Source organism: Canis lupus, chromosome 3, assembly GCF_048164855.1.
Source record: "Canis lupus baileyi chromosome 3, mCanLup2.hap1, whole genome shotgun sequence".
NCBI classification, from domain to species: Eukaryota; Metazoa; Chordata; class Mammalia; order Carnivora; family Canidae; genus Canis; species Canis lupus.
In genome coordinates, this window is record NC_132840.1 from 31,982,779 (window position 1) to 32,008,967 (window position 26,189).

Here is a 26,189-nt window from a genome sequence, read left to right on the forward strand (position 1 = left end):
ACTGGATGTCTTTGTCTTCCTAGAAGAAATGTGTATGTAGATATTCTGCCTATTGCTTAATTGGACTGTTTAAATTCTTTACCATTGAGTTGTATGAGTTTTTATATATTTTTGATATTAATCCCTTTCCAGATACACTATTGGCAAACATTTTCTCCCATTCAGTAGGTTGCCTTTTCATTTTGTGGATGGTTTCCTTTGCTGGGCACAAGCTGTTTAGTTTGATTTTGTCCCACTTGTTTATTTTTGCTTTTGTTGCCTTTGCTTTTGGTACCAACACACTTAGTTTCATTATGTGTTAACTGTCTCCAACTTCTGATATCCCTCTGAGGGATGTTTGTGTAAATTGGTAGCAGCCAGATCATTGTAGTATTCTTTTTGTTTAACATTGATTGATTGATTGATTTGAGAGAGAGAGAGAGAGAAGAGAGCATGAACTGGAGGGGCAGAAGGAGAGGGAGAAAGAATCTCAAGACTGAGCACAAAGCCCAACACAGGACTCAATCTCATGACCCTGAGATTTACTGTTCTTGTACATATCTCCTTCACCCTGCCAAACACACATCCTTCTCAGTCACTGTACCAACAACTGTTCTCCCAATTTATTATTGGTGAAAATTGTATCAATAGGCTGCCACCCTGTACAAGGCATCCACATACTACCCAACTGGGCAGTGAGTGATCTAGTTACAAATCCCCATCTTGCCATGTACTTCCTCAGACCATTCCTGCTACCAACTGTTAATTTGTATTCTCCAGCAAACAGGCTATAAGATGGAAGAGTGCAAGAGATTTACTGGGGGCTCATGCCTATAAAAGATGGGAGGATGAGGGTGGGCAGTGAAATTGGGCTGAGGAAGCCCGCAGACTACAGCACTGATCTGAAGCCTGCGATGGGAAGTGGGAAGAAGCAGAAATGGGCAGGAATAACCTAACTTTAATGCAAATCTGAAAAAGTTTTGGCCAACCCAAGGGAAGGGGATGGAGGAACTCTGGAGTGAAGACTGTCCTAGAGGAGTCCTAGGTTGGTGGATATGGTCCACCTAGAGCCCCTCCCATGCTGGATCATTGACCAGGAACTACCCAGAAAGAAAGTGAACCCAGCTCAAGGCCCTGCACTGAAGGTTGGCAGCTAGCTGCACTTCTCACAGCTACATGCAAATCCTTTCTTGAAAGGAGATCAGGATGAAGCTCGTCCATGGCTGCTACAGAATAGTGTGACTCAGTATCTCAGCATCCTTCAGGTGATCGACAAGGATTTTATTTTTTAAATGAACTCATGGATGTTAACATATTTGCTGTGCTCCAATCCACTGTATTTATTTTTCTTTTTGATACTCAAATTGTCCTTACCTTGGCCAATGGGAGCACCTCCACATTGGCTAGCAAGCCCTCTGACACAGAGCTAGACTTATTGATAATTTCCTGGCTTCCTGTTGATAAGAAGCTCCAGGATCATCTTATGTGTTTTCTGCCTTAGATCTGAAATCATTTTTCTAAGAAGCTGTGGTTTCTTTGAGTGGGAATGGCATGCAGGAAAACAAGCTGGTTGCTAAAAGTGCTCACTGCTACTGAATTAGTGATTGTTTTTAGACCAATGCAACCCAAGAGAAGCACTTTTTATATCTATGCTGTCTAATATGGCAGCTACTAGCCATACAGGGCTACTGAACACTTGAAATGTGGCTACTGCAACCAAGGAATGGAATTTTATTTTATTTATTTTTTAAATTATTTTTACTTATTTAAAGTAGGCTCCATGCCCAATGTGAGGCTTGAACTCACAACCCTAAGATCAAGAGTTGCCTGCTCCACTGCCAGAGCCAGCCAGATTCTCCAAAGAATGGAATTTTAACTTTTATTTAATTGTAATATTTTTATTGTGGTAAAATATACATGTCATAAATTTTATCACTTTAATCATTTTTTAAAAGGTTGAATTGTTTATTTGAGAGAAAAAAGGTGAGAGCACAAGCTGGGAGGAGGGGCAGAGGGAGAAGTAGACTCCCCATAGAGCAGGGAGCCCGATGTAGGACTCAATTGCAGGACCCTGGGATCATGACCTGAGCTGAAGGCAGATGCTTAGCTGACTAAACCACCCAGGTGCCTCTCATTTCAACCATTAGTTCACCAACGATTCATACATTCAAATTGTTCGCAACCATCACCACCACCCATCTCCAAAATCATTCCATTTTCCCAAACTGAAACTCTGCCCCATTAAACACTAACTCCTCATTTTACACCCACCCAAGCTCCTAGCAGCCACCATTCCACTATCTGTCTCTATTAATTTGATCACACAAAAAAATTTTAAAAATAAAAATAAAAAAATTAATTTGATTACACTATGTACCTCACACAAGTCAAATCAAACAATATTTGTTCTTTTGTGTCTGGCTTCTTTCACTTGGCACAACGTTTTCAAGTTCACACACACTGAAGTATGTGTCAACATTCCTTTCTAAGGCTGGATAATATTCTATTGTATGTATTGTATGTATATTATCACATTTTGTTTATTCATTCTTCCATTGATGGTTGATGGACATTTGGGTAGTTTCCACCTTTTGGCTATTATGAATAATGCTGCTGTGAATATTAATGTACAAATATCTGTTCAAGTATTTAATTTTAATTAATTTTAAATTTAAAGAGCCACATGTGTTCACTGTCTACCATGTCGGACAGTTCTAGACCTTTTCAGTAGACAGAGGTAAAAAATAAATTTTTTATTATTTATTTATTTACTTATTTTAGAGAGAGCAAGCAGGGACAGAGGGGCAGAGGGAGATGAAGATACACAATCCTAAGCAGGCTCCATGCTCAGCACAGAGCTGGACCAGGGCTCAATCTCACAACCCTGAGATCATGACCTGAGCTGAAATCAAGAGTCCAAGCCTTTACTGACTGAGCCACCCAGGTGCCCCAGAAATACATTTTTTTTAATTCATGCTAATACTTTACATTTAAACCCAAGATTAAAGATCTTTAACTTAGCCCAGGTGGCTCAGAGGTTTAGCGCCATCTTTGGCTCAAGGTGTGATCCTGGGGACCTTGGATCGAGTCTCATGTTGGGCTCCCTGCATGGTGCCTGCTTCTCCCTCTGCCTGTGTCTCTGCCTCTCGTTCTCTCTGTGTCTCTCATGAATAAATAAATAAAATATTTTTTAAAAAGTTTTTAACTTATTTTACAGTTCTATCTCTTCTCTCGAGCTGAAAATGTTGGTTCCTATTATTACCATACTAATTATTTACTATATCTCACTTATGCAATTCCAGAACAGCAATAACAATATTTTTAGGAAGACCAGGACTACTGCAAACAACCTGAGATTTCTTTGCTGCTCCTTTTGCCCTTACTAGTTAAGAACAATCAAATTGTTAGGTTTTAAAGTCACTTGAATTCTTTTCTGTAATGTTAAGCTACCAACTTGACATGCATTAGGTTCATTTGTTTCATTTTGTTTTCCATTTGTAGGAATTGATTTATTTTTTCGTTGTAATTACACAAATCCATAGCCAAAGGGACAAGCACATTTAGAGAAGTCTAGTTTCTACCTACAAGTCATCCTCCTGATCCGGGCTGGTAACTACTTTTATGTTACTTTTTAAGGTAGGAAAATAGGCATGTATGTTCTTAACTGCCTCTGCCCCTTCTTAGTAAAATTCTACACACACTGTCCTACAACATTTTTTTTTTCTCAACCATAAGCTTTGAAGATCAGCCGGCAGCAGAACATAGGAACCGTCCTTGCACCTGTGACAGCTGCTCCGCTGTGCGGCTCCTCCTGCGGGACACTGGGCTGTGTCCAGTCCTCCGCTATCTTCCCTTCTGTCGTGGAAAGGGCACTGATGATTATGGAAAGGCCCAGAGAGGCAAAGCTGTCAAGAAGGCAGCCTAGCTGCGTGCGTGGGGTGAGGGAAAAGAAGTATAATTTCTGTTGGAGAAGCTATTGTGGGCTGATATGGTGCCCTCAAGTCCAGCATCCCGAGCAGGGAGGGGGCCGGGACGCTGGGGACGGGCGATGAGGGCGGAGGTGCGCGCTCCGCCACCCGCTCACCTGCACGGTTCCCACCTTCGCTGCGCTTTTTGCGAGGCTTGGTGGCTCTGCTGGACCGTCTCCCCGCTGTGGCACCAGGAGCCCCGGGGCGAAGCTAGCACGTGGCCCGCAGGGCGAGCCACCTGCCAGTCAGGTGCAGGCGCGGCGCTCCCAAGGGCAGGGTGTGCCCCCCCCAGCCCCGGGGCTGGTGGGAGGGCCTTCGTCACACCCTCCGCCGCCAGGGGGGTCGCCTAATGAGGGATTGGGCCAGGGCAGCGGAGTGACGGCGACGGCAGGCCGGGGTGGGGAGGAGGGGGCGCTCAGTGGCGCTCCCGCGCGGCGGGCCGCGTGTGCCAGCGCTCTGCCCCACAGGCAGCAGCCGGGAAGCCCGATTTCAGGGGACACACCGCCTTCTTGCGGCCGACCGCCCATCCGAACTGGAGCCTGTTTGGGCCACACCCTGAGCGGCCGCCACGCGCGCGGTCGGGTCCACCGAGGCAGCCGCTCCACGCGGGACCTCTCCGGCCCGGGCCCGGCCGCACTGCGCCTGCGCCGGGCCGCGCCGACCGAACCACCGCCGGGGCAGGGGTGCGTGCGGCGCGGAGCTCCCCCGCCCCCTGGGGCGGCCCGTTGCCATGGAGTCGCCCGCCGCCAACGCCGCCGCCGCAGCCGCCCGCGCTGCAGAGGAGCCCCGGGAGGAGCTGCAGCGAACCTCGGCGGGCCGCGGAGAGGTGGGTCCGTCGGTCCGGAGCCCCCGGCCTGGGTCGGCGCCCTCCGCCCAGGTTCTGACAGGCGAGCACTTGCTGCGGTGGGTCGCCCCCGGGGTCTTGGGGCTCTGCCCTGACGCGGCCGCCCCCCGGGGTCGTGCGCCGGGCTTTGCGGGGCTGTAGGGTGCGGTCGCGGATCTTCCGTGCCGGGCACTGAGCAGAGCTGGGGGGAGCCTGGCTGGTGGGCCCCTGGGAGGAAGGGCTCCTCCTCCCCGAGCTCCCGGAGTGCTCCCTCTGGCGCCCTGAGCTCCTGGAGTGCTCCCGAGGTCCTCCCCGAGCTCCCGGAGTGGTCCTGCGATCCTCTCCGGGCTCCCGGAGTGCTTCCTCGGTCCTCCCGGTGTCCTTCTCGAGTCCTTACCCCCCTGGAGTTTTCTAAGTAGGCTCCGCGCCCAGCGGGGCTTGAACTCAGGACCCTGACATTGAGACCGTAGCGGAGATCAAGAGCCCGCCGCTTCACCAACTGAGCCACACAGGCGCCCCCATTGGGTGTTTGAAAGGATAACCGGGTTTGGGCAGCGGAGAGGCCGGTGCTGTTTCCCACCAGCTGCTGTCTAGGCGCCTTTGCTGAACATCTGCCCTGCGCCAGGTGCCGCGCCAGGTGCTGCGCCAAGTCCGAGCAGACTGCGCTGGTCCCCCAAGGCGCCAAGGGTTCCTTCACAGGTACCTTCTGCAGGTAGACGCGCGCACATCCACGCACACAGCGCACAAATTGCTTTTAAAGTGAACATCAGGGATCCCTGGGTGGCGCAGCGGTTTAGCGCCTGCCTTTGGCCCAGGGCGCGATCCTGGAGACCAGGGATCGAGTCCCACGTCAGGCTCCAGGTGCATGGAGCCTGCTTCTCCCTCTGCCTATGTCTCTGCCTCTCTCTCTCTCTCTCTCTCTCTCTCTCTGTGTGACTATCATAAATAAATAAAAATTAAAAAAAAAATAAAAAATAAAGTGAACATCAGTAACAACTGCTCAGGTCAAGAAATAAAACCATGTGAGCACCGCAAAAGTCAAGCCACCGCTCTGCTGCCGCCTGCTGACCTCACTCACCCCCAAGACATGGGGACTGGCTTTTGTGGTTCTAATTTGCTTGATTTTCCATAGGTGTACCACCTATGTACGCTTTCCTAAGCAACATAATTAAGTTTCGCCGGTTTTTAAACTTCATATAAATGGAATAATATTGTATATGTTCTTTTTTTAATTTTTGAAACAACCCCACGTTTACAGAAAATTGCAAGTTCAGTACCAAAAATCTTTTCCTGAAGCATTTGAGCTTAAGTCGCTTCCATGATGCTTTCTGACCACACCACACTGTAGAGGGTGTCTCCTATGTGCAAGAACGTTCTCCCAGGTGACCCCAGCGTGATAATCAAAGTCAGGACAGTCACAGGTGTCAGCACCACGGGTCCTCAGCCCCAGGGAAGTGTTTTGACCATCGATCCCATAAAGTCACAAAAGCAAAAGGACCCAGTGTGGGACGGCACTTTGCACTCTGTTGTTGTCGTGTTTGTTAGTTCCCAGTCCACTGCAGTCCCCACTTTTCCCTGGCTTTCATGACTTGGCTGTGGGCGGGCTTGTAGAAAGTTCTTCCTGTGGGCTTGTCTCATGTTTCCTCAAGATTAGATTTGCATTATGCATCCTTGGCAGGAAAGTCATAGAATTTATGCACAACTTTCTGCTTATTCTACCCAGTCCGGTGGCTCACGGTGACACATTTGTCACATTACCGATGAAATTTACCCTGATCACTCAATTAAAATGGTGTTACTTTGTACCTTGGTAATTTACACAGGGAGACGTTTTGAAACTCTGGCCATGTCATCCCTCCCATGCGTGTGCCGAGTGTCTCACAGGGGACAGCTCCCCCACCCTGTTTGGGCTTCAGTGCCCTCCAGGGTGGCCTTCCTCCTACTCAGGCCCTGACATCCTGCTCTGGGCTGCGACTCCCCCACACTGGCATCCCAGTCTGGGCCACTGTGGATCCTGCTTGGCCCACCCCATCTGGGGTACCTCCTCTGAAAGTGGAGGAAAGAGGAAAGGCAGTATATTTGCTTTTGCACCTTCCCTGTCAGCTGTGCTGAAGAGGTGCGCCCACAGTATGACACAGCTGTGGACAATTCTTCGTTTCCCTAGAGCGCTATACGGGAGGAATCCTGCTATTGGTGTTGCTTGGCTATTGGTCTTCGGACTTCCTGCTGTTACCAGCACTGCAGCTCTGGGAGGTCCTCTTATGTCTCCTGGTGTTGAGTGTGTTATAAGTTGAATTGTGTTCCTTCAGGGGGAAAACATCATAGGTGGAAGCCCTAAGCCCTAGTATTTCAGAATGTGACCTCATTTGGAAATAGGGTCCTGGGAAATGTTATTAGTTAAGATGAGGTCATACTGGAGTCCTGAATATGACGGGTATCCTTATAAAAATGAGGTATTTGAATGTAGATGTCCCACAGAGAGAACGTCAGGTGAATGCTGGAGTTAGCCTGCCACAAGCCAGGGATCTATTAGAACCTAAGGGAGATGCGTGGAACAGATGCTCTCCTAGCACATCAGAGGGAACATCGTCCTGCCAGCACATTTATTTCAGATTCCTGGCCTCTGGAAGTATGAGAGTATACATTTCTGTTGCTGAGACACCCTGTGTTTTGCACTTTGCAATGACCACCCCACAAAACTAATGCAATATGTAAGAGTGTCTGTAGGGTGCACACCCAGGGGTGGAATCGCTGAGGCAGAGAGTATAGGAGGCCAAATAACATCCCCCAGAGATGTCCATGACCTAATCCTTTGAATTTGGGGATATGTTAGAGATGTGGCAGGGGAATTAAGGTTGTTGACCAGGGTTTTAGAGATAGGGACATTATCCTGGATCATTCAGGTGTGCCCAGTACAGCCACAGGGTCCTCAGAAGTGAACAGGGAGGCAGGAGAGCTATTGAGGGAGCCCCAGGAGAAAGGGCCTACATCACACTGCTGACTTTGAATATGGTAGAACAGAGCCTTGAGCCATGGAGTGAGTGTGGGTGACCTCGGGAAACTGGAATATTCCCAAGAGCCTCCAGAAAGGAATGCAGCCCTGCCCACACCTTGATTTTAACTCAGTGAGACTCATTTCAGAATATGACCATCACAATAATAAGGTAGTAAGTCTGTTAAGTCACTGGGTTTGCAGTAACTTGTGCATGTGTGTCTCTAACCCACATGGAACCAGTCACGGCACGAAGGCCGTGCCTGAGGTGTCGATCTTGCACACGTGCTCTGGCACACGCACGCCTGTTAGATTTGGGTGCGGGTCTGTGAATCTGCAGAGCCATTTGGAGACAACTGGCACCTCGACAACACTGAGTCTCCAGTACTTGAGCATTTTTGTATTTATACTGGCTTTATTCTTTCGTTGCACTTTTACTGTGGAAAATTACAAACTCAGAAAGTAGAGAAGGTGGTACCATCACTTTCCGAGCTTGCCAGCTATGTGGCTCCGGGCCCATCCCTGCTCCTCACTGGCAGGTTATGGTTGATGTAGTTTAATGAAAACCCCAGATGTAATGTTTTTACCTGTCACTATAGCTCTAACAGGTAGACTCACTTCCAGCATAACTACGAAGTCATCATCCACCCCAAAAAAATTAACATGAATTTCTTAATGAAATCTAATACTAATCTGTGTTTACTTTCCCACATCATCTCAAAAATGTCTTCGACAGCTGCTTTCTTGAATCAGGATCCAAACAAGACCCACCGTACTGCAGGTGGTTGACTTGTCTCTTAAGACCCTTTTAACTTAAAATGGTCTCCCCTTCCCTCTTTTCCACCATGACATCCGTATGTTGGAAGTTTCTGGATCATTTGTTCTATTTATTATTTAGGCCTTGAATGTCCCCCAGGGAGTCTCCAGCATTTTCTCTGTAGAGGTTCTGCACTTTCGTCATATTGGTTCTTAGGTACTTCATATTTATTGATGTAACTATAAGGAAATGGCATCTTTTCCAAATCTCATTTTCCCATATGTTCTGATAAATGGGAATGTATTTGGTTTTTATGATTGAATTTATATCTAGTGACATTACTAAACTGTCTCAATGACTTTGATAACGGATATCAGTGTGCCCACTTAGATTCTGTACATTCATAGGCGTGTAGTCTGAAAGTGTTTCCAGTTGGGAGTGCCTTTTGTTCCTGTGGGTTCTGGCTGGGAGCCCCTGGCCCTGCAGGTTAAGAGGATGGATGGTGTTTCCTGCGTGTGTTTGGAGACATCCAGCCTTTCCCACGTTAGAGAAGTCCATGTTGGTGTAAGATTGCCAAGTCTTTTTAAAAAGTGCAAGTGGAGGGTCACCTGGGTGGCTCAATTTGGGCGTCTGCCTTTGGCTCAGGTCATGATCTCAGGGTCCCAGGATTGAGTCCTGCATTGGGCTCCCCTCAGGGACCCTGATTCTCCCTCTGCCTATGTCTCTGCCTTGAAAAAATAAATAAAATATTTTATTTATTTATTTTTATATATTTTATTTATTTGTTCATGAGAGACACACAGAGAGAGAGAGAGAGAGGTAGAGACACAGGCAGAGGGAGAAGCAGGCTCCATGCAGGGAGCCCGATGCAGGACTCGATCCAGGGTCTCCATGATCAGGCCCTGGGCCAAGGTGGCGCTAAACTGCTGAGCTACCCGGGCTGCCCTAAAATCTTTAAAAAAAAATACAAAACTTCTGGTTTTCAGACCCTCTCTCTCACATTTGTTTTTGTTGCTGGAATTTCCTATCTTTTTAGTTTTCTTCCTTCTACTTCCTTTGGGTTTATCTTGCAGTTCTTTATGAAACTGCTTGTACTACGTGTTTAGCGCATGAGCTTTTAGCCTTTTCCCAACAGGCGCGGCGGTTAGGGTCACCAATCCACTGGGCTCCAGATGCCCCGCAGGGCAACAGGCACTATCATTATACTCAGTTGAAATATTGTATCTTATCTGGGATGATGTTTTCTTCAGCCCAGGAGTTCTTTAGAAGGATGTTTCTTAGAGGCACCGGGTTGGCTCACTCCGATAAGCCTCGGACTCTTAATTTCAGCTCAGGTCATGATCTCCAGGTCTTGAGACAGAGGTAGGGCAAGGCTCTTCGCTCCGCTCCGCAGGCACACTCCTTGAGATTCCCCCGCCCCCACCCCCTCCCCCTGCACAAGGGGTGCTCTCTCTCTCTCTCTTTTCTCTCTCAAATAAATAAATCTGGGATGCCCAGGTGGCTCAGTTGGTGAAGCATCTGCCTTTGGCTCAGGTCATGATCCTGGGGTCCTAGGATCAAGTCCCATGTCCCTCTCTACCTTCTGCCCATCCCCCTACTTGTGTTCTCACTTTCTCTCAAATAATAAATAAAAATCTTTTTTATTTTTTTTAAAGAAAGTATGTTTCTTAGTTTCTAAAAGTAGTTCTCTATTTGTTACTGATTTGGGCTGATGACTTGGTCAGAGAACAAGCTTTTTATGATTGTTTTGTTGAGGAATAACTGATTTATGGTATTGTGTTCATTTCAGGTGGACACTGCAGTGATCTGATATTTATCGACATTATGAAATCGTTACCAGAAGTCCCATCACCATCTGTCACTGTATACAGTCATCACGACGTAATTGACTATATTCCCTACTCTGTATGAAGCTTTGTACCATTTCAGTCCTTGAAACTTATGGAGATCTGCTTTGGACCTGGTGATGGCATTTGTAAATGTTCTGTGTATGCTTCTAGGGAGCACCTAAGATTCTGTAGTTGTCACGTTTTGGATACTTCTGTCAGGTTCAGTGTGTTGATGATGTCATCGAAATGTATGTCATTAATGACTTATTTTATCTGGGTTTGTTACCAGTTCCTAGAAGAGGTGTGTTAAAATTTCCCAGTAGAGTTTGTATTTTGACTTTTTCCCTTGTTCTGTCAATCTTTGCTCTGTTTACTTTGTGACTAAGTTAGTAGATGCACGTGCATTTAAAATTGTTGCATCCTCCTGGTGAGCCGAACATCTGGTCATGATGTTCTTTATCGCTGTTACTGCTTTTTGCTCAGAGTATCTCATGTGTTTCTAGATAAAACTCCACCAGCTTCCTATTTACGGTTTCTATCTAGAGCATCTTTTTCTGACTTTTAAAATGCGGTGCTTCCATAGGCTTGTGTTTCAGATTTCAATTGTGGACAGTTAGATTTCTTGGTGGTTGTTATTGGTCTTTTCAACCAATTTAAAAAAAAACACTTTTTGTTGTTGTTGTTGTTGTTTTACCTTGGGCATTTTAACTATTTATATTATTGCCTTTACTTAGGTTTTGACCTGATGATTTTTGATTTTCTAGTCAATTCTTTGAGGTTCTTGAGGCAATTAAAATACAGTTTTACTCTGAATTTCTGCCTATTTTTAGTGTGATGGCTGGCACACTGGACAGCCACATTGCCAAAACCAGAAATGGAAGTTCCAGCTGCTTCTTAAGCATGTTTTAGCAAATCTCTGTTTCTGATTCTACTTCACCCTCGCTTCATAGACACCCAGTTCTGGGGCCTTCTGCCAGCTTGTGCTACATACTCAGGGTTTCATGGTACAAGTTTCTCCCCTCAACGGTCAGTCTCAGTCGGTCAGTCAGTGCCTCCACCTGCTGGGCGATATCATCCTCACACTTCCCAGCTCTGTTTTGTTCAAACTAATTCTTCTCCTTTTCGCCTTGAACTTGTAGATTCATGTGTTAGAGCTCTGAATCTTTCTGCTGTTGTTTTAGGGAGAACTTAAGAGGGAGCAGAGGCCACCTGCTGGAACTACCATTTTTAACTGGATATTCAAAGTGCATGTGGTTTAGGGCACCTGGCTGGCTCAATCACTGGAGCAACAACTCTTTTTTCTTTCTTTTTTCTTTTGTTTTAGGGGATGGAGTAGTGAGGGGTAGAGGGGGAAAGAGAATCTTAAGGTGACTCCATGCCCAGGGCAGAGCCAGACATGGGGTTCCATCTCACAATTCTGAGATCATGACCTGAGCCATAATCAACAATCCAGGGCTTAACTAACTGCACCACCCTGGCGCACTATGACTTTTAATCTCCGGATAGTGAGTTTAGGCCCCATATTGGGTGTAGAAATTACTTAAAAATAAAATCTTTTAAAAAAGTATATGTGGTTTAATGTTATCATTTTAAATGAAACTGTATATGTGCAATGTTCCACCTCTTATCAGACTGTCATTCATGGGGGGGGGTCAATTAAACTACATTATCATGAACACATGGAGTTCTTGGGCATGAAGCAGAACAGATTCGACCACTTTGTGGATAGCTTCTAAAAGCTCTGCCATTCACTGACCAGTAGGTTAATAGACTTTTTTCAAGTGAGAGGAATATTGTTGGCATTTTATAAGATGCCTTAAAATTCTGCCTCTCAGAATTGTAACCCATGATTGTTTCTTTATAGCATTTTACAAAATGAATTACTAGCATTGGCTTATTAATGATTTATGCAGGAAACATTGTTAGGCTTTGAAAATATTTTTCAGCGAATTATTCTGAAGCAATTGCTAAATTAAGCAATGAAAAACAAATTCATCTACAATTTTAGTATCTCCTGCATAATAACAACATTCCGTACCAAGTTCTATGCAGACAAGCTCCTAACATTCCCCAAATGATAACCAAAGTGCAATGAATATTCTGAAATTCCTTAAGAATTGCTTTTGAACTGTACTGTAACATGTATAACATGCTGTATCACACACATATCTTAAATGTTCTCTTGGATGAGTTTTTATAATGATGTACACCTGTGTAACCCCTGCTCCAGACAAGATCTAGAACATCCCCTATCCACCATGTTCTTCATGCCCCACCCCATTCCCTGCCTTTAACCCAGAAACCACTATTACTAGCAATTTGTTTTGCCTGCATTTGGGTTTCTTAGTTGTCTTTTGTATTATGGCTTTCTTTACCTGACATAATGTTTCTGAGATCCATCCACATGTTTTCATGGATCAGTTTCGTTCATCTTGTCACTGAGCAGTGTTCCATCTCCCAGAGATGGACACTTGGGTTGTTTCCAGTTGGGGGCTATATGAGTAAGGTTGCCAAAAGCATTCGTGTACAATATTCTTTTAAGGACATATTTCTGTTTCTCTTGGGCACATATCTTGAGTAGGATTTCTGTGTCACACAGTAAGTCTATGTCAACATTTAGTGTTATGACTTAGTATTTATATTTTTTATTTTAGGCATTCTAATAGGTGTACGGCAGTGTCTCATTCTGGCTTTACTTCACATTTCCCCAGTGACCAATGCTGCTGCACACAGTTTCACAGGCTTATGGACCATTTGTGTATCTTCCCTTACCACGTCTGTCCTAAAATTTCTGTACCTTTTTTTAAAAAGATTTTATTTATTTATTCATGAGACACACACACACACATAGAGAGAGAGAGAGAGAGAGAGAGAGAGAGAGAGACAGAAGAGAGACACAGGCAGACTCCATGCAGGGAGCCTGATGTGGGATTTGATCCTGGGATTCCAGGATCACACCCTAGGCCAAAGGCAGGCACTAAACCACTGAGCCACCCAGGAATCCCCTCTGTACTTTTTTAGTTGGAGTTGGACTTTATATTGTTGATATTTAGGGGCTCATTATATATTCTGGATATAAGACTGTTGTCGGATTTATGTGCTACAAATACTTTTTCCTAGGGGCACCTGGATGGTTCAGTGGCTGAGCGTCTGCCTTTGGCTCAGGTTGTGATCTGGGGTCCAGAGATCCAGTCCCACATTAGGCTCCCTACAGGGAGCCTGCATCTCCCTCTCCTTCTGTGTCTCTCATGAATAAATAAATAAAATCTTTTTAAAAAATATTTTTCCTAGGTTGTGGCTTATCCATTTTCTTAATGTCTTTTATAAGAGAAATTAATAATTCTCATGAAATCCAAGATTTATTTTTTTAACTATGATCTTATTCATGCATGTCTGTAATAATTTTTTTTGTAGCTAATTTCTGCTTCCCAAGATGGAAGAAGATGCTAGCCTATTCCCTAAGAAGGAGCTTTTGGACAATGTCCCACTTTCGGAAGATGGTAATAAAGGTCTTTTCACAAATAACAGGTGTTTAGCAAAAATGAAGATAAATGATGTGCTTCATAGTTTCCTTTAATTATTTTTCATAAGAAAGACTACATCTTTTAAGCTTATTTTTTTCTCAAAGAAGGAGCTTATTTTTTTCTGTCTTTAGTTGAAAGAAAGATAAATTATGGCTGAGAATCTTGAAAGTGGCAGAACATAGTTTTCTATTTTCTAACATCTCTATTGAGAAATATGATGCCATTTTTATCCCAACCCTTTGAATATGACCTATTTTTGTTTTCTTTGCCTGAAAGCTGTTAGATTAAAAAAAATCACTGATAATCTCAAATATTTTCTAAGATGTGCTTTGATGTAGGCTGATGCTGGGCACCAGGCAGGACAATCCAACTTGGACTAATATCCTTGGTCCTCCATCTACCCCCAGCATGGCTTCTTTCTCAGTACTGAAGTAGGTATAGTGAGGCATGGTGATGTGAGGTGAAGTCGTGTGAGATATTGTGAGATGAGGCAAGATGAGATCATATGAAGTATGGTAAGGGTAAGGTGATCAAGTGAGATGGGCTGAAGTGTGGTGTGGTGAGGTGAGGTATGGTGAGGTGTAATGAGATGAGGTAAGTGAAGTGTGGTGAGGTGTGGTGAGATGAGTTATGACATGGTGAGGTATGGTGTGGTAAGGTGAGATGTGGTGAGGTGAAGTGAGCTGATGTGAGGTGTGGTAAAGTAAGGTGTGATGCAGAGGTCTGGTGTGAGGTGTGGTGAGGTTAGTGAGGTGATGTGAGATGATGAGGTGTGGTATTGCGTGATATGGTGATGTGAGCTGAGGTAACATATGGTGTGATGAGGTGAAGTGAAGTTTGATGAGGTGTGATGAGGTGAAGCGAAGTTTAATGAGGTGTGATGAGGTGAAGTAAGATGTGGTAAGGTGAGATGAGATATGGTGACATGAAATGAGGTCAGATGTGGTGGTGAGGTCAGGTATGGTGAGGTAAAGTATGGTGTGTTGAGGTGAGGTGAAGTGTGGTATGTGGTTTATAGTGGTGTAAGGTGGTGAGGTGAGGTGTGGTGAGGTGTAGTGTGATGTGGTAAGGTGAGGTAAGGTAAGGTTGGTGAGGTGAGGTATGGTGTGGTGTGTTGAAGTGAAATTTGGTGAAGTGAGATATGGTGAGGTGAGGTGAGGTGTGGTGAGATAAGGTGAAGTGAGTGAGTGAGATGTACTCACCATACGCAATATACTTCACCATACACAAAGATGTATGGTGAAGTGTGGTGTGGTGAGGTATGTTATGGTGTGATGTTGTGAACTGTGGTGAGGTGAAGTGAGATGCAATGGGGTGAGGTAAGATATGGGTGAAGAATATTGAGGTGGGGGATCCCTGGGTGGCGCAGCGGTTTGGCGCCTGCCTTTGGCCCAGGGCGCGATCCTGGAGACCTGGGATCGAATCCCACGTCGGGCTCCCGGTGCATGGAGCCTGCTTCTCCCTCTGCCTATGTCTCTGCCTCTCTCTCTCTCTGTGTGACTATCATAAATAAATAAAAAATTTAAAAAAAAAGAATATTGAGGTGGGATGAGATATCATGTGGTGTGTTGAGGTGAGGTATGGTCTGATGTGGTGTGGTGAGGTGAGGTGAAGTGTGGTGATGTGAGGTTTAGTGAGGTGAGATGTGGAGAGTGGTTTGGTGAGGTGAGGTGTGATATGCTGTGATTTGTGGTATTGTAAGGTTTGGTGAGATAAGCTGTAGTGAGGCGAGGTGAGGTGAGGTATGGTGAGGTGTCTTGAGTTGAGATGAGGTATGGTAAGGTGAGGTGTGGTGTGGTGAGGTAAGATGTGGTGAGGTGTCTTGAGGTAAGGTGAGGTATTATGCGGTGAGATATGGTGTGGTGAGATGGATGAGGTATGGTGAGGTGTGGTGAGATGTGGTGAAGTGAGATAAGGGTAGGTGAGGTGTGGTGACATGACACATGGTGAGGTGGGATGAGGTGAGGTGAAGTATGGAGTGACATGGTATGGCAATGTGAGGTGAGATGAGATGTGATGTGGTGTGGTTTGTGGTATTGTGAGATCTGGTCAGCTGAAGTGTGGTGAGGTGAGATGAAATGAGGTAAAGTGTGGGTAAGATGAGGTGAGTTGTGGTGTGGTGAGGTCAGGTAAGGTGTGAGGACATGAGGTGTGGTGTAGTGAAGTGAGGTGTGGTAAGGTGAGGTCAGGTGAAGTCAAGTGAGGTGTGGAGTGATGTGGTATGGTGATTGAGGTGAGGTAAGGTATGGTGTGATGAGGTGAAGTGATATGGTGTGGTATGGTTTGGTTTGTGGTGTGATAAGGTTTAGTAAGTGAGGTAAGGAGTAGTGAGGTGATGTGAGCTGTGATGTGGTGAGGTGAGGTAAAATGTGGTGATTGAGGGGAGGTATGGTAAAATGAAGTGAGATTAGGTGAAGTGAGGTGAGGTGAAGTTATGTGAGGTGGAGTTAGGTAAGGTGAAGTGTGGTATGGTGAAGTGTAGTGTGGTGAAGTGAGGTGTGGTGCAATGAGATAAGATGAGATGTAGTGGGGTGAGGAGAGATGTAGTGGGGTGAGGTATGGTGAGGTATGTTGAGGTGAGGTATGATGAGGTGAGGTGATGTGTGGTGAAGTGAGGTTTTGTAGAGGTGAGGTGTGGTGAAGTGAGGTTTTGTAGGGTGAGACGTGGAATGTGGTATGATGAGGTGTGGTGTGGTATGGTATGGTTTGTGGGTTGTGAGGTTTGGTGAGATGAGGGATGGTGAGGTGTTTGAGGTGAGGTATCATGTGGTATCTTGAGGTGAGGTAAGGTATGATGAGGTGAGGTGTGATGTATAGTGGGATAAGATGGGTGAGCTATGGTGAAGTGAGGTTAAATGAGAGGAGGTGTGGTGAGGTGAGGTATGATGTGAAGTGAGGTGAGATGTGGTAAGGTGAGGTAAGATGAAGTATGGAGTGATGTGGTATGTTGATGTGACATGAGGAGAGATGTGGTGAGATGAGGTGTGGTGTGGAGTGGCATGGTATGGTGATGTGAAGTGAGATGAGACATGGTGTGGTATGGCTTGTGGTGTTGTGAAATTTGGTCATGTAAGGTATGGTGAGGTGAGATGAGATGAGGTAAAGTGTGGTGAGATGAGGTAAGTTGTGGTATGGTGAGGTGAAGTAAGGTGTGGTGATGTGAGGTTGGGTGAGGTGAGGTGAGGTGTGGAGTGATGTGGTATGGTGATTGAGGTGAGAATAGGCATGGTGTAGTGTAATGTGGTTTGTGATGTGAGGTAAGGTGTGGTGAGATGAAGTGAGATAAATGGAGGTGAGATTAGGTGAGTTGTTTTGGAGTAAGGTGAGGTAAAGTTAGATGAGGTGAGGTGTGAGATGAAGTGAGGTGAGTTGAGATTTTTGAGAAATGGTGAGTTGAGGTGAGATGTGGTGAGATAAGGTGAAGTGTGGTGTAGTGAGGTAAGGTGTGGTGAGGTGAGATGAAGTGAGGTATGGTGAAGTGAGTTATGGTGAGATGTGATAGCGTGAAGTGAGCTATCATGAGGTACAGTGTAGTGAGATGAAGTGAGTTGTGGTTTGTTGAGGTGAAGCGAGGTAAGGTATAGTGAGATGAGGTGTAGTGAGATGAAGTGAGGTGAACTGAGGTGATATTAGATGAGGTGTGTTGAGGTTAGGTGAGGAATGGTGATATGAGGTAAGGTGAAATGAGGTGAGTTGAGGTACAATTAAGTGGGGTATAGTGAGGTGAGGCAAGGTATGGTGATATGAGGTAAGGTATGGTGAGGTGAGATGAGATGAGGTATGGTGAGGTCAGTTGAGGTGTGATATGAGGTAAGGTGTGGTGAGGTGAGGTCAGGTGACATGAGTTGAGGTGAACTGAATGAGATTAGGTGAGGTATGGTGAGGTAAGATATGGTGGAATGTGCTGAGGTAAATCAGTGCCAACCTTTCCATCTTCTAAAATTGTGTAGGGTTTTCTTGTCCACTCTCCTTCCTATACTCCTTGTGATTTGCACTGATGCCTTTTTTAATTCCTTTCCAGTCATTTTCACCGAGATTTAATGAAGGAGTAGTAATATATGGTATTGTGTAGATTGGCCATGTTTTGCTGGAAGTCTTTAAGACAGTATTTCTCAAACTTTTCTGTCAGAGAACCTTTACATTCTTAAAAATTATTGAAGACCCAAAGAACTTTTATGTTAATTGTATCTTTTAATATTTGCTGTATTAAATATTAAAGCTGAAAATTTTTAATATTCACTTAAATTAGCAAAACTGAAACTACTATAGGTAACAGAAAGAGTCTGATTTATCAGAAGATGGTTGAATCCTCATATCTCATCGAAGTTAGTCTGTTGTGATTCATAGGTCATGTGGCTTTTGCAAAACTCTACACTTAAGAAATGAGCGTGAAAAAGACAATGATGTTTTAGTATTATTAAGAAAATAGTTTTGATGTTGCAGACACTCTAGAAGGGTTTCAGGCACTCACATCAGGGTTCCCTGGGTGGGCCACACTTTGAGAACCGTGGTTCTAAGGTGCCATCAGCATAGTTGCCTGTCAGTTTGAGCTCTCTGGATTTATCCCAGGGCTTCAGACTTGAATGTCTACATCTGCTCTGTTTTCTCTCTTGCCTCGATTTCTAGAAAGAGAGGACCTAGAGGATCCAGAATATGAGGCTGAGTTTCTTCCTCCAGAAGCTGCAAACAGCGCTGACTTGGGATACTGCTGGTAAATGATGCGGGTGGGCAAGCCCAGCCTGGGCATCCTCTGTAGAGAGGCTGAGCTGGGCAGCGAGGTCAGGTGGCGTCCCTTCTACATTCAGCCCACAGAGAAAGCAGAGCACAGATGCTGATAAAAGTAAGAAGAGACCTGCAGTCCCGGATAGACTCAAGGCCTGCCACCTGCGGAAGACCTGGAGCCACCTAGAGAAGCTGCGAGAAGAGAAAGAGCTTTTCATTCAGAAAACCAGGTGAGGAGCGCCAGGGGGCTCAGTCTGACCTCAGTGGAGGTCATGAGCTTGGCATCCGGTCCCACCACGGGCCTGGCAACCCCCACCACCTGTTCCAGGCTCTGGGCTCCGTGGGGAGTCTGCTTCTCCCTCTCCCTCACCCCTTTCCTCACTTTCTTTCTCTCTCTCTCTAATAAATAAAGAAAAAGAAAATCAAGTTAGCCGAGTGGTGGTGGGCGGGGCCAGCAGCGGTAGCGAGCAATGGTGGGCGTGGTAAGTGGTGGGCGTGGCACGTGGCTGTGGGTGAGGCCTAGGTAGTAAGCTGTAATAGGAGGGGTGAGCAGTGGTGGGCGTGGTCAGTGGGGAGCAGCGGGCGTGGTGGGTGGGGGCAGGGTGGTGGGCGTGGCGAGTAGTGGTGGGGGTGGGCAGGTGGTGGGCGGGGCTACCCTTGTTCTGGAGGCTCTGGAGCTAGACCTGGAGGCGGTCCTGGAGTCCTGGATGGGCAGACCTCCTGCCTTGTGGGCTGTGGTCAGGTGAAGCTGCAGCCGGTGCCCTGGTCGCCCCCGCTGGGCCTGGACCTGGCCAGTGCCCTGTATGGGGCTTGCCCTCAGGTGCCCCTACGTGCCCCACAGGCCCTTCCTGCGTGTCCCACAGGCCCCTCGGTCAGCACCGGCAGGGATATAGGTGATCCCCAATGTCTGTGAAGAAACACAGAAAAGTCGGGAAGTTTTGAAGACGGTTATAGCTGTCACCCCTACACCACCGTTAACCTTTTCCCGTTGTTTCTTTCTCTGGAAGACATGCGTGCATTTACGTGATTTCTTTTTGCTATAAGTTATTTTCCCTAAGGAAATGGACCTCTCCCTACCTGTGCTGCATCCAGGTCCACAGGGCAGCTTAGAGCAAGTTTGATTCTGCCGTTTTCATCACAGGAGCTAGAGTTCTGCATCAGGGTTCAATCCAGGCCCACACACTGGCTGGCTGGCTGTTGGGTCTGTGGGTTTTAGAACACGGATGAGGTGCCACAGTTGGATGCCCTCTTGCCTGTGCCCTTTACATGCCTGAGCTCGTTCATTTGTGCTGGTTCATGTTAATTTTCATTTGGGAGGAGGTCACACAGGTGGCTTTCAGAAAACAGATGTCCAATACCCTGATCATGCAGCTTGCTTATGTGAGAGAAATCCCTGGAGAAATGATGTGACCTCAGACCCTGGCCTGGGTGAGAGGGGACAGGTGACATGGCCCCTGGCCTGGGTGAGAGGGGACAGGTGTCCTCAGCTCCTGGCCTGATTGAGAGGGGACAAGTGACTTTGGCTGCTGACCCGGGCAAGGGGGACAGCCCCTGGCCTGGGTGAGGGGGACAGGTGACTGCAGCACCTAGCCTAGGCAAGGAGAGCTGGAGGGAAATACCAACCTAGTCTGTGAAGGCCTAGACCTCACCCTGCCCTGAGCCCCACTGTCCTTTTCTGAAGATGGGTAATCATCGAGGCATCTGCGGGAAGGCATGCAGAGAGACTGAATTCCAGAGAACCACTTACTCAGATTCCGGTTTACTTTCAGAGGAGAGCTGCGTGCTTGCCACCAGAGGATAGATTCCATCACCAAACAACAAGCGAGCGTGGCAGCTGAGGTGGCTGCGGGAAAAGAGGCCAACAACACGTAGGTCTTGCGCACTGGGCACTGAGGGGGCTGACTAGTGCCATGCAAAAGAGGGGCATCCGGGCCCACTCCAACCATGACCTGTACCAACACCTGTGGCCTTGAGTACACGAGGAAGCAGCCTAGCTGACCTCCAGGGTGGGAAACACACAACCCCAAATGGAAACAAACAGATGATCACAAGGACAAGAAAGCTGATGGCCATGAGGTCAGGAGGGGTAATCACTTTGAGGCAGATGCCCAGGGAGGTGTCCTGAGAAATTACCTCCAGGCCAGGACCTAAATGACAGAAACAGCTTCTCTGTAGTAACCAGGAAAGAACCTTCTGGAGAGTGAAGTTGTGCAAAACCCCAAGAGACCCCGAACAGAGGGGCCACCCTGTGGGGACAGTGCAGGGATACCAATGGGCTTAGGGGAAGAAACATGAGGAAGGTGGGCAGAGGTGTAACCAGGGCAGGTTCTCCAGCAAATTCTATACCTGGCCAAGCAGCCAGAGGTGGGTGTAGGAGGTCACACCCACTGCCATCCCCATTGGCTGGTGTAGACAGATTTCTCTCAAGGGCATCACCGGGAAGGCCTGTGGGGTGGCAGCTGCAGGGAGGCTTTCAGGGCCGGGCTGACACCGCCTCCCAGCCTCCTTTGCCCCCTGCCCCTGTGCATCAGCAGCGCCGCCGTGGGCCGCCTCCAGGCAGTGTCCAGACGCCTGTGCATGGAGCTAGACAACGAGAGAGACATGCAGTCGAAGATCACGGCCCTGCTGCAGAAGAGCGAGTGAGTGAGGCAAGGCAGGCAGCCTTCCTGTGGGTGGCTGGATGCTGCCCCTCAAGTATTGAGTGTTGACTTTAACTGCCAAGAAATTGGAAGGGAGCTCATTGATGAAATCATTGAAAGGATAAGACTTCACATTTTTTGAAATGTTTCCCACTTTCTCCATGTGTGCTTACATTTTTAAGAACTATGAAATCTGCTTCTTTTCCTTTTCCCCTTTCCTGCTTTGTGCTTCCCAAGAACCACCAGCACCATTTTTAAAAAAGATTTTATTGATTTATTTGAGAGAGAAAAAGAGAGAGCGCATGAGTGGAGGGAGGGGTAGAGGGAGAAGCAGACCCCCTCACTGAGCAGGGAACCCAATGTGGGGCTCTGTCCAAGGACCTCAAGATCACGACCTGAGAGGAAAGCAGATGCTTCGCCTGCTGAGCCTCCCAAGTGTCCCTCACCAGCACCATTTTAAAAATTGTTTTGGGGGCGCCTGACAGGCTCAGTTCAGTTAGTTGAACGTCCGACTCTTGATCTCAGGGTCAGGAGGTGGAGCCCCGCCCCAGGTTCTAGGCTGGAGAGTTTGCCTGAGATTCTCCTCCCTTAGCCCCTCCCTGCTCACACTCTCCCTTAAAAAAAAAAGATTAAAAAGTGTTTCACAACCTTTGTAAAGCATCCCCCAGAAAAGAGACTGTTGCATTGTCTTTAATATTTTCCAGACCAGGCTGTGAACATCAGCATTGCCTCTAGCCAGTTGAAGCAAAAAAGGGATTTCAGGAGGGAATCAGATGGGTCATGTCCCTCATGTCCTGCTTCCCTGCACGGTGACCCCCTCCCCCAGGGGCAAGAGGGCATAGACAGACCTGGGCAGGGCGTCGGCCACAGGCCACCCCTCTGCTGGAAGAACCACAGATGCCCACCGCCCCCCCCCCCATGGCGACTCTTGGGGCCAGGAATCTGTGTATAACCCATCCCTCCTGTGAGTTAGACACAAGCTGGTCTGATCTCCTGGGTCCCGTGGGCTAAAGCATAACACCCTCCCCAAAATCTAATGGGGAGAGGGGTGAGAGTAAGATGGCCAGGATGGTAGATCTATCTGTGAGCAAGCAAGGAAGGACAATGGGCATTTGTGTAGCCCTTGCTTGACAGTTGGCCACAGAGCCAGGTCTCACCAACCAGCACCCAGGTGGGCAGTAGTCTTTACTAGAATGGCAAAAACCCTGGAGCTCCTGCCTTGTCAGATCCCCAGATGCACCTGTGTTCTCGCATGTAGGGGTAATCTGGTGCATCCTCAGTTAAACATGACAAGCATTTATTACCTCAGCCATCCTAGACGGTCTGGAACCCAGGAGTAGTGTAGCTGAGGGGTTCTGGCTCAGGGTCTCCCATGAGGTGTCAGCCAAGGCAATATTGGAAGGTTCACTGGGCTGGGGTATCAGCCTCTGCTCACTCAGTTCCACCCAACATGGGCCTCATCCTAGGGCTACTTGTGACAGGGCACTGAGCCCCAGGGTGAACAATGTGGAGGGAGGGGGCAGTAGCAAAGCAAAAGCCCCAGAGTCATCTCAGAATGACATACCATTATTTCTGCCATGTTTGGATCAACCATGGGGCCAGGTGGGTGCAAACTCAGGGGTGTGCATACAGGAGGCAGGGTCACAGGCTGTCATCTTGGAGACTGGTCACCTCATACTGAGTCTCAAGTTCCCCAGCAAAACCAGCCACTATGCACTTGAGGCACCTGGCAAGTGGTGATCTGGGTGTTTACACCATCTCAGCACTGTCCTCTCTGAAATGATATTGTGTGGAAGTCATGGGGCTGCATGATGAGCTGAGCCACTGTGCCTCCTCGGAATCACAGCAGTGACAAAGACACAGGTGAAGAAGGAAGCCCTGTATGCAGATCATTCCTGAGGGCCCGAATCACTGCATCTGCCATAGTGGAAGGCCATCTGGGTCCTGAGGGGCATGTGCAGAGTGGGGCCAGCTCGGCCCTGGAGAGGGCAAATCTGTGTGGCTAGCCTGTCTGCCTCATTGATGAGAGGGTTCTCTCAAATGGGGTCTCGATATCCTCATGCTCTGGGCCAGTTCTGAGAAGTTCGCCCACTTGATGCCTCAGGCCATTGACCTCTGGGCCACCAGCCACACCTGCAGTGCTGCAGGGTCTCTGCAGATTGCAGCCTCCACAGGTGGTCCCTCAGGTGATTTGATTGACCCGATGCAGGTTCTTGGAGCTCTGCTCTCAAGGAGGACGTGCCTTCGGGCCATCCTGTGTTGCTTCCAACCACGTGCTGGGCAGAAATATCCATGAGTCTGGGATTCTGAGGAGGCCCCAGGTGTGGGTGGGGGAGGACCCTCCAGGGGGTCTCATGTGCACTGGGGTGCTAGCAAGTCACCTGAATTTGCGGCCTGGTGTCTCAAGTAGTGCTACTCACGTAGTCATTCAACAAATAGTAGTAAAGCACCTGCTACATACCAAACACTGTTCTAAGCATTTGGGATTCATCAGTGAATACAGCAAATGAAAAGCCATGCCCAGGGAGCCTCTGTTTTTGTGGTAATAGGAGACACACGATAAGCAAAACATGAAGTTCATGACAGGTGGCCCACATCGCACAGTTGCTGTGTCCTTGGACTCAAACTTCTATCTCACCAGGGGTCAGAGTGGTCACGGGCAGGGCAGGCAGGGCTTTGCTCACTCCGCGGGCTCTGTGCCGCTTCCCAGCCAGCCTCCAAGGTAGAGTGTCATGCTCAGGCACCAGCCTGAGAGCAGTAACATTCCTTTTGTCACTGCTGCAGACAGCATGCAGGTATCTCACGTTCCTGAGGTCAATGCCCACACAGACCTCCCTGGGCTAAAGCCGAGGAGTTGGCAGGGGTGCCTTCCTTTCTAGGGAGAGCTGCTTTCAGGTCCCTTCTGGCTCCTAGAGGCACACTCCTTCCTGGGCTCATCCCTCTCCCTGTCCTCCAGGCCAGCAGCATCTCTGGCCCTCTGACCTTCCTTCCATTGTCACCTCCCTCTGACCACATATTTTTCAGGCCTGAGGACCCCATAACCAATCAGCCATGCTCAAACATTCCTGCTGCCCATCCAGCCCACCTCCCTTCCATGCCCTGTCTGTACTGCATCCCAATGCCACAGGAGCCTCCTTCATTTTTTTAAAAAGATTTTATTTATTCACAAGTGACACACACACACAGAGGCAGAGATATAGTCAGAGGGAGAAGCAGGCTCCCTACGGGGGGTCTGATGTGGGACTGGATTCCAGGACCCGGGATCACGCCCTGAGCCAAAGGCCAGCGCTCAACAACTGAGCCACCAAGCATCCCAGGAAGCCCCCTTCAAAGGCAGCATCTCCTACCTGTGTCCCTGGCCTATTTCAGGGTGCACATCAGTGCTCAGGCCAGGTGGGGCAGGTGCAGGTGAGTGCCCGTGGGCACTCGGGAAGGGAGACCCAGGTTGGAACAGGGCAGGGCCCAGGGGTGCTGCAGGTACAGGGGGAGGCTTGCTCTCTAGCAACTGAGGCCCAGAGGGCTCCCAGGAGGAGGAGCTGCCCTTCAGTAGTGTTTGTCAAACCTGGATGTCCAGGCCCTCACAGACCTGGGAGTGGACGCTCCACAGAGGGTACGGCCCCAGGTCTCCAACAAAAGTGCCTCTTATTTGAAGGAACACCATGTGGCACCTTGCAATCCAGGAGGGACAGCTGGAGGATGTCCGAAAGTCTGCCCAAGAGGAGGAGGTGACCAGCAGGAAGTACCTCCGGGAGCAGGTGGCCAAGCAGCTCCACAAAGAGGAGGAGGCCTCAGAGAAGATCAAGCGGAACCGGCTGCTGAGAGTCAGGTGGGTGGCAAGGACCTGCCAGGGGACCTGCTGCTTCTTGGTAACCAGCCTGCCTGTGGTCCTGCCTGAGCCCCGCCCCTGGCCAGAGTCCCCCTGCAACCCCCTACTTAGCGACCTTAACATCCACTTTTCCTTTCCATCCCTGCTCTGGCTGCTCCCAGAGGCTTAGGCCCCACTCCCCAGGTGTAGCCCCTGTCCAGCAGCCTCCTAGTTGGCCAGGTTCCCAAGCAGGGCAGAGCAGCTTCTGCAGGGGTGTCAGGGCCACAGGGCCCAGCTCCGGCCACTGCAAATGAACACCCACTCCTGCTCCCCTGGTGCAGTCCCCATCTCCTTAGCTCTCAATCCTTCCCCGAGGTCCACTCTACTCTTGCCCCTCTTCATGCCAGCCAACCCATTGCCAGCTTTCTCCGCTGTTTCTGTGGGAGCCAAGCCCCTGGTCACTCACAGAGTCCTCACCCACCCCTCCCCACCAGCTTGGTTCTCATCCTGCCCTTGGTGCCAGCTCTGCCCCGAGTCCCCCTCCTGGACCTCGTCCTCGGCACAAGCACTCAGGTGCTGCCACCCTGGGCCTTAGGGACACTTGTTCCCCTGGGTGGGTGTGGCCCCTCCAGAGCTACTGGGCCCGGGTTTCTGTTCCCACTGCCCCATGCACCAGCAGGAAGTCCATGTGCCTCCAGAAGGATCATGTGCTCAGGCACCAGAAGCTGGTGGAAGATGCCCAGAAGAATCACAGGATCGCAGTGAAGTTCCTGAAGGCTTCCCTGAGAAGGTAGCGTATTCAGATCCTCTTCCTGTTGATACCCTGGAGGAGAAATATAAGAATGGATCCTTTGTTTTTATTTGAAATTCCCCAATTTTACTATTAAATCATCACCTGACTGTCAAAAAATAGTAAAATTTGTTTTCAGTTTTGCTCTGATCGCCCATTATTTTCAGAAGAGGACCTACCATAAAATGGCAGGAGCCTCTAGTCCAGAGAAACATGCCTCAGTGTTTCCTCGTGACATTCAGCACAGCACTTTGCATGTATTTTGTTTTCCTGGCGGACACAACCAACCCCCAGGCTCCTTCCAGTTCTGTACTAGCATGTCAGTATGACCTTGGTACTTCTGGTGAAAAATCCACCTTCC

The 26,189-nt window shown here is 48.1% G+C and overlaps 1 protein-coding gene across 5 annotated transcripts in view; it reads left to right on the top strand.

Moving 5' to 3' along the window:
- Nucleotides 1-4,353: 4,353 nt before the first annotated feature.
- CFAP74 (cilia and flagella associated protein 74) overlaps nt 4,354-26,189 on the top strand; it is a 66,172-nt gene continuing 44,336 nt past the window's right edge. For 2 of the 5 annotated variants that reach the window (XM_072820057.1, XM_072820058.1), the window contains exons 1-8: nt 4,625-4,773; nt 13,763-13,848; nt 18,499-18,583; nt 18,678-18,824; nt 20,364-20,462; nt 21,129-21,233; nt 24,886-25,059; nt 25,718-25,828. In XM_072820057.1, coding sequence (XP_072676158.1) covers nt 13,782-13,848; nt 18,499-18,583; nt 18,678-18,824; nt 20,364-20,462; nt 21,129-21,233; nt 24,886-25,059; nt 25,718-25,828 — 788 coding nt within the window. In that variant the 5' untranslated portion in view covers nt 4,625-4,773; nt 13,763-13,781. Of the gene's footprint in view, nt 4,774-4,822; nt 4,851-13,762; nt 13,877-18,498; nt 18,584-18,677; nt 18,825-20,363; nt 20,463-21,125; nt 21,234-24,885; nt 25,060-25,717; nt 25,829-26,189 lie in introns of those variants that run through there. The other 3 variants (XM_072820053.1, XM_072820054.1, XM_072820056.1) reach the window with 3 other exon arrangements.